Consider the following 11,428-nt stretch of genomic DNA (forward strand, 5'->3'; position numbering starts at 1 on the left):
TTTGATTGGTGGTGCTGGTGTCATCGCATTTGCGATGTTTTGGTTGCAAATGCGATATCGCATTTGCGAAGCAGCCTTGCATTTGTGATCCCAGGCTGCTGGGCAGGAATTCGCCTTTGCGAAGAATTTCTCGCATTTGCAATGGTCCCCTTTGCGAAGCCCTTGGTCGTAAATGCGACCTTAGCAGGAAAACCTCCAGTTCGCATTTGCGATATATTGTTCGCATTTGCGAACCCCCTGTCGCAAATGCGACATTTGCAACCTGTTAAATGCCGAGAATTTCGAGACTTAGCTTCATTTTGTTATATTTTGAACCCTAGCTTCTATGAGAGGCGATTTTGTGAAGGAATTTCATACCAAATCACTGGGTAAGTAACTCTAATCAATTTCCAATAATATTTCATGATTTTATATAAGGTTTAACGTCAAATTCATGAGAAATCTAGAGAAAAATTTGAGGATTTTGTCAAAGTTTTGGAAAATAAAAATTTTGGGATTTGAGAGTCAAATAAGATTCGGATTTGAAAATACATATTTGGACTTGTGAGGCTATTGGTAGTCAAGACCTACCATTGGACCCGGGTTTTGATCGGGGCGGGCCCGGGGTTTCACTTTTTTTAACTTTTTAGAAATTGAATAAAAATTACAGCTTTATTAATTGAAATTATTTTCTCTTGAATTGTGTGATGTATTCAAGTCGTCTTTGGCTAGATTGAGCTGAGCGGAGGTGAATTGGTAAAAGAAAAAGCTAAATTTGAGTATTGAGTTAGCCGAATTGAGGTAATTGTCTTGCCTAACTTTGTTGAGGGAATTTTTCCTCCTATTTTACATTGTTTGCTACATGCAGGGTGATACATATATGAGGTGACGAGCGTATATGTATGTGCCTGGTTAATCATGCTCGGGGGTATAGATTATGTTATAATTGTGTCTTGTAGAATTACATGACCTTCTTGATTCATGCTTCACTTGACTTCTAGATATTAAGAACATAGTATTAAATGTTAGTAATCAAGACTTAGCTTATTATAAATTGATCAAATTGATGGAAATTCTGAGAATACATTGATGTGTCTAATTCGGATATCACTATGCATAGTCATCAATACATTGCTACAGCCGACCTTCTTGAGATACTAGATTCTATAATTGTGTTGTTGATCATTTGGGAAATTTGTGGAAGTACTTGAATAATACGGTTCTTGAGGGTTTATTGAATCATCGTTGGTTTGGAAAGTTGTGATTGGGATTTGTTTGGAATATTTGTTTAAACACTTTTCTTGATGTTATTTATGTTTCCTACCTTTTTGTCGTTGATATACACATGTCTGGTAAGGAAGTGTGTGAAGAACAAAGAGTGATGCCGTGCCATTGTTAGTACATTATCATGTGAGGAAGAGTGTAAAGCACGAAGGGTGATGCCGTGCCATATCATTTGAGAGTAAAAGCACGAAGGGTGATGTCATGCCATATTATTTGAGAGTAAAAGCACGAAGGGTGATGCCGTGCCATATTATTGAGAGTAACAACACGAAGGGTGATGTCGTAACACATCATTTGAGAGTAAAAGCGCGAAGGGTGATGCCGTGCCATTTCATTTATATTGTTATGCTTTTATATTATCGTGAGATCATGGGTGTTTCCTTGCAGGCGAGGATGAGGGACATGCATTATGTTGTGATATCTGTTTTCCGAGTATATGTTCACATTTTATCTTGAGCGGTTATTGTTGTATTTATAGACCTCGTGTGACTTGTTGTTATTGTCCTGTGCTTGATCTCTATTTCATTCGTTGTTGTGTTTTCGATATCTTGTACTTGTTTAATTTGCAAACACATGCCTATTTCCTGCTGTTACAATTACCTCCATGTCATGTCTATTCTGTTGCATTTTAGTGCAAGCCCTTTTTCTATGTTAGTCATTAATACCTCTACTTGTTAACTTGTAAAGATCATGTGTTTCCTTCTTATTTTTTTTATATATTTGTACTTAGGCCTCCATCATGCTAGATAATTGAAGTTGATATTCCTTGTTTTTCAATTGCTGTCATTACTCACATGCTTTCCACCTAGTCTTTTACTGTTGACCACATGTATATCCTCGTTCATTATTGCTACTTGCGTATTTCCTACTTTGTAATTTCTGTTATCGCTAGTTTCTGTCATTTGGTTGGTTTTGTTATACGTACATTGGGTGAGGATGAGATAAAAGCACGAAAGGTGTTGCCTTATAACTGACTTGATGTTTGAGTACGTTCCTCATGCTATGAAAGTTATCGTGGTTTATCGGTTGAGATATTGTAAGATGCTAAATTGTGATCACTGCTAGTATTCAGTTATTGTTTGTGTATTCGTTTCATGTATTCTTCTCTGTTATATCGAGGTATAGTTCTATTTCTGATTTACAGTGCAGGTTTTTATCAGTGAGTATCTTTTAACTAAAAAGCCTCGTTACTACTTCGACGAGGTTAGACAAGATACTTACCAGTACATGGGGTCGGTTGTACTGATACTATACTTCTGCACATTGCTTGTAGATTTTTGGAGCGGAGCTGGTGGTGATGTCGGGAGCTGACTCTAAAGATGTTCGTGCATTCCGGATATAGCTGCCACTTGTCCTTGGTAGCTTAGATTTTGGTAATCTGTTTATGTAAATTTCAAACAGATCGTGTAATTATTTGTACCAGCGTTGTAAATTCCATGTCTTAGAAGCTCATGAGTCGTACTACCAGTTCTTGGGTCGATTTGTAAATATTCAGAAAATTCTTCACTGCTTCTCCTTTAATCATATTTGGATGGTATTTTCTGTTAGTTGGCTTACCTAGCGAGTTGAGTTAGGTGTCATCACGATCAGTGATTTTTGGGTCGTGGCAGGTAAATCATCTAAGGACAAAGCAATGCGTGTTCCAGGATTTTAGACGAGGAGGAAGGACAAGAATATTACTTCTGATAGATTCTTTTTACAAAATTCATGAAAATTTTGAAGAGGGAGAAACTTGCTTCGCTCTCAACATATAAGCCCAAAACCAAATTTTAATTCTAACTTTAACATCTTTAACCTTCAAATTCTTTAGTTGGCAATTTATTTTGGTTGTTCATATGATGTCTGGTACCCGCTATGGGTCCGGCTAATTTAAATTTGCGCCGAGATATCTCATTTTGGAAGGTAAAATACTCCATATCAAAAGCATTTTTAATCTCTGGGCTCAAACCTAAAACCTCTAATTAAGGATGGAACAGTTACCACTCCGTTACAACTTTTGATGGTTTGTATTGGCAATTCTAATATAAACAAAACAATAATTAGAAAGTTTTGTGAGCCATGGAGGGCTAATCTTCCAAGCTGGCTCCTTAATACTGGTTATTTGTTATCTGGTTGTCAAATGAATGAAAATACGATATTGTACCATAAGCTGGGAGCAAACCAAAAACAATAAGCGGAAACAAAGGTAAAATAAATTGCAAAGCTAGGGATAGACAAATCAAGAATATTGTGAATGAGAAATGAACGTGGACATTTTATTTGACGATTAACTAGAAAGCTATAGGGAATACAATGTTTTTGAAATAATTGTGAAAATATTCTCTAATACGTGCAGCCAAGCAGAATTATTTATATTAAGCTTGTGTATATATAATTAATATACTACAATAGAAATAACATATTAGCTTTCCAAAATTAAGGCAATTATAGAATATATAGATACATACCATGGGAATCAAATGCACATTCTTTACAAAGAAGTACTAAGAACTGATATTGAAACAACGAACGAACGACTTATAGACGACAGATCTTTGACAAATCCATTTAAATAGCTTTTTTATGGACTTTCTTTTTTCTTTTCTGTTTCTGTTATTATTTTGTCAATGGTTGTTGATAATATTCGACCAGGTTAAAGGTATATATGTTTTTTTTTTTTTAAAAACAATTCATATATTCCTTGCATGCATTAATTGACCTGTCATGCTGCAAAATTATAACACCCACGACTATACACTCCCATATATATTAAACTAAATTAACAGATACGATTTTGACAAACACTCCCTTCTTTCATACAATTGCATTTTTTTCCACCTGTTTATTGTTGTAGTAATTTTCTTTCCCGTTCTTGCTCATATCCTCTTTTACTCTGTAACGTATTAATCTTGAAACGATTAATTCTATTTTATTAGTAAAATATGTTCATAAGTAACTTTTAGTTTTGACACCATTCTACTTGCTGGCCCCTTTGTCCATAAAAATTGCTGTAATTTTTTGAAAAGTTTCAATTTGAAGCTAAAAGTGAGTTGACCTAGCCACAACTATTCATATATTAATTAAGTTATTGCTGAATAATTTATGCGTACATAAAAGCAGTACGTATCACCGTGTTTATTTTCCAAAGAAATTGAATCAAACAGGCTCTCCAAACTTTATTGGAAAAGGAAATTTAAACTTTAATAATAAAATTTGGTACTATTTATACTCTCTTCGTACCAATTTATGTGAAGGTGTTCCAATTTCGAGAGTCCAACAAGTTGTTCTTTAACCACTGCAACAGTTGTGAAATCTCAATAGTATTAATAGAAATTGAACTCAATTACAATAACCAAATTGTAGGAACCACTCTCAATTTGCAGCTAGCAATGGAAATACAGAAACAGTAAACTAAAATAGGATAGGTTAACAGAAGGGGGTGAGGAACTAGAAGAAGGAGAAGAGAACATTGACTATACTCATACCAACTTTTTCCTCCTTTTTCACTACCCACTACACTCTGCCTTATACCCTTTTTGGCTAACTAACTCTGCCTATTAATCACGTGAGCCCCCTCCTTGCCATACATAGTCCTCAAGTCTTTTTGGAGGAATGATCCTTCTAGAGCCCTTACGCGGCACCATGTGCTCATCCCTTGTGGCATCCTTGTCAGCATTAGTATTCATAACAACCACAATCTTTTATATGTTTTTTCTAATATTTTAAATCATTAATTATTAATATTGTGATTTATAGTACTCCCTCCGTTTCAAAAAATGATGAGGTACTTTCCTTGTTAGTCTGTTCCAAAATAAATGACACATTTCTAAATTTGAAAATAATTCAACTTTAAGCTCTGCATTTTTTCCATTTTATATAACCACATAAATGTCATGGCCCCACAAAGCTTTTCCCTTTAAGCTTTTAAAACCACAAGTTTCAAAAGTCTTTTTTTTTGTTAAACTCCGTGCTGAGTCAAATTACCTCGTCTAAATTGAAACAGAGGGAATAATTTTTATGTTGTTTTCAAAAATATAAATTTTATTTCGAAAACTTGAGTATTCAATGTTCAAATACACAGTAAAAACTAAGAAGTTTGTTTCTCGAAAAACGAAAAATACCATAAATTGGAGCAAAGAGAGTATATTTTGATCGGAAGGATTCAAATTTTCAAATGTAACAACGGGTCGTGCATTGAGACACTACTAACAAGGAGATGATTAGGTGGTACAATAGCATGGGTTGACTTTCTATTTTGTTAATTCCTTTGGAGAAGGCATTGATTGAACTCCTCAATATTCCTAATTAAGCCTCATCCCTATTTCGCATTAAGAAATCTCATACTAATACTCTTTCTAGTTTCTTCTCCCGACAAAGTACAAACTGTCATAAAAAAGAATCAATTTTTGCTAACTATTGCTTTCTTCTGGTACTATATATATCATTATGCATTTCATCCCCTATCAAAACACCGATATCCCAACAGTATATAAAGGACACATCCCTACCTCAGAATTTCATAACACTTTCCTCCTCTCTCACAACTCACTTCCTCCTTCTCCTTTTAATTCGTCGTAAAATAGTCAGAACCAAAGAGAAAAAGAAAGTCAAAGCTCATGACGATTAGAACAACGACTATTCTTTGTTTCGTGCAGCTGCCTCTGCTTCTGCTACTATCATGTCAGTCGAACTTGGCTTATGCAGCAGGTGGCAAATGGCAGCTATTAATGTCCAACATTGGCATTTCAGCCATGCACATCCAACTCCTCAACAATGACAGAGTTATAATGTACGACCGTACTGACTTCGGCGCATCCAACATCTCACTACCCAATGGCAAATGTCGCAACAATCCTAATGAACTCGCCTTGAAAGTCGACTGCACTGCTCACTCTGTCGAATACGATGTTTCCACCAACTCTGTACGACCCCTCATGGTCCAGACTGACGTGTGGTGCTCCTCTGGCTCCGTCAACTCCGACGGTTATTTGGTGCAAACTGGTGGCTTCAATGACGGTGAACGTATGGTTAGAGTAGTCAAACCATGCAGCACTTGTGACTGGCAGGAAATGGGAAGTAACCTAATTCAGAGTCGATGGTATTCCACCAATCATATTCTTCCTGATGGAAGGCAAATTATCGTTGGTGGTCGTAAGGCTTTTAACTACGAGTTTTATCCCAAAACTGCCTCAACCAACAACGTATTTAGCCTACCCTTTCTTCAGCAGACTAATAACCCTAGAGAAGAGAACAATCTTTTCCCGTTTGTTTTTCTCAATGTGGATGGAAACCTATTCATTTTCGCCAATGATCGAGCTATCTTGCTCGATTACAGGACGAATACAGTGGTGAAAACTTACCCACAAATACCTGGCGGCGACCCAAGAAATTATCCAAGTACGGGTTCTGCAGTTCTTCTTCCGTTAAAGAACTTGAGGTCACAAACGGTCCAAGCTGAGGTTTTGGTGTGTGGTGGAGCACCAAGAGGATCATACCCCAAAGCGGACAAAGGTGAATTTTTGGGTGCATTAAACACGTGCGGGCGAATTACAATTACCGACCCGAATCCGCAGTGGACCATGGAGGCAATGCCACTAGCTCGAACAATGGGTGACATGGTGATTTTACCAAATGGAAATGTCTTGATCATTAATGGAGCGGCATCGGGCACTGCTGGATGGCAAATTGCTAGGAACCCGGTGCTGAGTCCAGTGATTTATCGACCCGATAACCCATCAGATTCTAGATTCGAGGTACAAACCTCAAATACCATACCTAGAATGTATCACTCGACAGCTGTTTTACTTCGAGATGGTCGGGTTCTTGTTGGTGGTAGTAACCCAAATGAGCTTTACAACTTCACCGGAGTTCTTTTTCCAACAGATTTAAGCTTGGAGGCATTCTCACCATCCTATTTGGATCAAGAATCTGCTAATTTGCGACCACGAATCATTTCTCCTGCTTCACATCTTAAATACACGTATGGTGAACGTGTTGACATTCTATTTACTGCTTCGGGATTACTAAATAGAGATTTGGTCAAAGTGACGATGGTTGCACCTGGGTTTAATACACATTCATTTACTATGAACCAAAGAATGTTGGTACTTCCAAGATCTGGAGTTGTAAGACAAGTTGGAAGATTTGTGTATCAAATAAGTTGTGTGTTTCCAAAATCGGGTATATTTGCACCACCGGGTTACTATCTTCTATACGTGGTTCATCAGGACATCCCGAGCGAGGCAATTTGGGTCAGGATCCAGTAACCACAGGATTTGACTCTACAAATGTCTTTTTTTTTTTCTTCAGAATTTTCTTTTCTTTTTCTTTGTACCTATATAGTGTATGCGAGGACTTGTTTTGATATTTACAAGTTTGTCATTTTTATAATAAGGTCAGAGGGAAACATCCTTTTCTTATTTCTGGAAAGGTTGTAAAGCAGACAATTGGCTTGTTTTGTGATATTGAAGATATTCCAATATATTTGCTTTCTGATTCTGCCGGTTTTCATGGACATCATTTTTAAAGAATTCAGAGAAAAAATCGTCGTTGATACTAAACGAAGCAATGGGATTACAGAAGGATTAAAATTGAAACTGACAAAGGTAGTGTATTGGTCAAAATCTGACCATTGTGGTCGACCCAACTGGGAACCCGCTTAGGTGGCGGGATAGCGAGACACATCCCGACCTACTTCAGTCCAAGCGTCTACAGTGTACGTTAAGTTAAAAACAATACTCAAGTAACAACGGAAAAGATCGTAGCGTGAAGGCACATCGGTCCAAGAATATATTGAGGATCCCTGGACTATATTGACTCGACAATTTTTTTTTTCCATAATTTTCTTTTCTTTTTCTTTGTACCTATATAGTGTATGCGAGGACTTGTTTTGATATTTACAAGTTTGTCATTTTTATAATAAGGTCAGAGGGAAAAATCCTTTTCTTATCCCTGGAAAAGTTGTAAGCGGACAATTGAGTTATTTTGTAATATTCTAATATATTTGCTTTTCTGATTCTATGGTTTCAATGGACATCATGTGTCGAAATAATTCAGAGAAATAAGCAGCTTATTTTTCACATTCGTAGTATATGGAGTATCACTATTACGAGTGCAATTAGTATGAGTGTTTACCTCGAAAATACGAGTAACAATTAAATTTGATTTGTGGTTTTAAAGATATGTGATTTAGTTCAACACCAATTAATATTTAAGAAGTATAAAGTATAGATGAAAGGAATGAATGAATCAAACCAGTGTTATCAAACAGAACTGGCCTCGAGCTTAGTGACCTCGAGATGAACTAAGAGCAATAAAGTAAGAACAGTAAAGAGAAAAGACAAGTCTGATGAACAATGAGCCTGAAAAAATAAGATAGTATATTCTTTGCCAATGATTAGATGATGTTTACAAATGATTGGGGTCTCCTTTATATAACACAGGAACCCTAAATAAGGTACATTTCTATTTACAGTAAGGAATCTTATTGGGACAGCTGTCTATCCGCCTAGTACGGAATCGTACAATTCTATTCCAGGATTCGCGCCATGATTTTGGGGACGTGGCAGGGATCTCGCTCATTCTGTTAGAAACCCATAACGGCATTATTTCGGGGTCGAGCATACTCGGCTTCGGTATCCATCGTACTTCGATCCTCGGGCATTGCATCCTATCTTCGAGCTCGAGTCTGATCCATCGGGCTCGAACTCGACCTTGCTTGAGCTCAATCTTAAAATGACCCCTAGGGCCTATAGATCGAGGGCATATGATTTTGACCGTATACAGATAGTTCCCGCATTTCTTAGAGTAGGTCGATAAGAAACGATTTGATCTTCGATGCTCCAACGCCTTGATCCTGATGTCAATCTCATGATGTCAGCGGCTGAAGTGACTGAAAGGTCGCTTTCGTGCAGTTTCCAGAGTTATTAATTGGGGGCAGCAGACGGTCGGCTATTTGGCTTCTCCAATACGCTTAAGCGACTTCTATAAATAGGCCAACTTCTCAATTTTGCAAACTTTACTTCTCAAATCGTTCTCAAAATCTCATTAGCTCCTTCAACTTCTCTGAGTTCACCCTTCTCTCAATTTGTTCTTACTTCATCATCACCCTTTTCTCTTCTTTCGAATTTCCAAACCATAATGGCTAAGACATCTAAATCTGTTCCCCAAAAAGAAAAAACCTCTTCATCATCGCGACCGGCCAGAAGTAAAACAGTGGTGCCACCTCGTATTGAGGAGTGTATTCCCCCTCCGTGTGAAACAACGTCCGATTTCAAAATCGAAAAACCTGTATCGATACCAGGCCGATGTGAGCCCATGTCCCGATACATCTGTTAGATAACCAAAGATGAGCTCCAGCAAGTGAAAAAGGACTGAACTGGGAGAACAAAGATGTAATGATCCCTTCCCCTAAAGAGGACATCACTACTCACAAAGCAGGGTACTTAAGCGTGTACACCTACCCATTCACGCTGGGCCCTGCCGATCCAGCTCTGGGTCCCATTGATTTAATTATTCTTCATTTTTGCCAACAATACCAAGTGATGCGTGGCCAGATCTATCCTTCATTCTGGCACATCGTCAATCTGATTAGATTCTTCTCGAGACAGGTCGAGGCAATGCCTTTTAACCTCGATCATCTGATCAGGCTATACAACCCTCGTCTTTATCGAGGTGGCCTAATAAAGCTGCAAAGCCGATCCACGAAATCTCTCTTCTCCAGCATCGATGAGGACAAAGATCGAGGGTGGATGAGCCGATTTGTCCAAGTTAGGACCTCCGACCTGATTCCTGCTGAGAGGATGCCATTCCCCAAGGAATGGAATATGAAACGTAAGTACATGTTTGTCGATAATGACTTCCTTTTCTTTCTCTACCTCATCTTTTTCTCGGTCTAACCCCTTTCTGATGGTGTAGCTGTTGCTTGATTCCCCGGTGCAATCCCAGACCTCGAAGGTTGGGTCCGAAAACTGGCCTCTACTTCTTCGTACGCGGAGTGCAGCTGGCATGACCTGGAAAAAGGTCGATGGGAGGCTAAAAACCATGGTGAGTTCTCTTTTTTGCTTGTTTGTGTTTCTCAGAGAAATACTTACTTTGTCATTATGGAGGCCTCAGAGACGTCGTTGCTATGCGGCCTCCCCCGCCCGGTGAAGAAGAGATCCCAAAGCCTTCCAAAGAAAAGAAAAGAAAGAGGGGGTCGCTTGCAAATTCTTCGAAGCCAAAGAAAAGCAAGGCTCGAAAGCCTAAGGCCAATACTGTGGATCTATCTCCAGAAACGGCCCAATGCCTTTGGGACAAGGAGGAAGAGAGGGAGGATGATGACTGCCTGTTGGTAGTTCGAAAATGAGGAAGCACTGACGCTTTGAGATCTGCCGAACCGATATGGACTGACACGATTCATTCTAGGACTAAAGAAATCTCCGAGGGGAGCTCGAGCAAAGTCCCCGAGCCATCGGGCAGAAAAAGAATACCTCGTCTTGGAGGTCATTTGGAGGGTGAGACCGAGGGGCCCAGTCCCGATGCCCTTCAAAGAGAGAGAATGCCCCGAGTGGATCACTTGGGGTAATTAATATGGATGAATCGCCGCCTGGTCCTGAGTTTTCCGAGGGGCAATTTCGAGATGCTCGGAACATGCGAACTCATGTTGTGGGGATGAGCCACGAAGGGTATGATATCTTCCGAGAGTGCCTTGCAGGGATCGAAGATGGTCCTGACCCAGATGCTTCTTTTATTTTTGATGAGGCCCAGCGGCTCTTCAAACAAGTAAGTTTCTTTCCTTAGGATCACGCCTGCGTTTTATCCTTGTTGTTTTGAGTCTAACTTTTCCTTTTGTGAAGGCTGTGACGCTCCATCGAAAAGCGTTTTCCAAGTCTCGAGCTGAGCTTGTTCGATATGAGGCTGAGCTCAAGAAGCTCTCGGAAGAGAGGGATGCCCTTAAGATTCTCTATGTCAAAAAGAAGGGGGAGATCAGTGACCTTCGAGCCGAACTGGCGAAGGCTCGTCAAGAACAAACCGAGCTTATCGAAAAGGTAATATACCCTTTGAAGATTTGTTATGCATTTGTCCGATTGGCCGGCTAACATTTCAACTTTGTAGGTTCAACAAAAGGGCGAGCTGGTGGTGCAGCTTCGAGAGGAGCTCAAGATGAAGGAGGCCGAGACCCTGGGGTGGAGACAAGGCATGGACC

At 39.0% G+C, this 11,428-nt stretch overlaps 1 protein-coding gene across 1 annotated transcript; it reads left to right on the forward strand.

Annotated features, from left to right (window-relative positions):
* The first annotated feature begins 5,726 nt into the window (after positions 1 to 5,726).
* On the forward strand, positions 5,727 to 7,740 carry LOC109207007 (aldehyde oxidase GLOX1-like). Its single transcript, XM_019369883.1, has one exon. The coding sequence runs from the start codon at positions 5,859 to 5,861 to the stop codon at positions 7,506 to 7,508; it is 1,650 nt and encodes a 549-aa protein (XP_019225428.1). The 5' UTR covers positions 5,727 to 5,858; the 3' UTR covers positions 7,509 to 7,740.
* The last annotated feature ends 3,688 nt before the right edge of the window (positions 7,741 to 11,428 follow it).

This window comes from Nicotiana attenuata, unplaced genomic scaffold (genome assembly GCF_001879085.1).
Source record: "Nicotiana attenuata strain UT unplaced genomic scaffold, NIATTr2, whole genome shotgun sequence".
Taxonomy (NCBI): Eukaryota; Viridiplantae; Streptophyta; class Magnoliopsida; order Solanales; family Solanaceae; genus Nicotiana; species Nicotiana attenuata.

Coding starts and splice junctions, on each gene's coding strand:
- LOC109207007 (XM_019369883.1), top strand. CDS start 5,859: ATGACGATTAGAACAACGACTATTCTTTGTTTCGTGCAGCTGCCTCTG.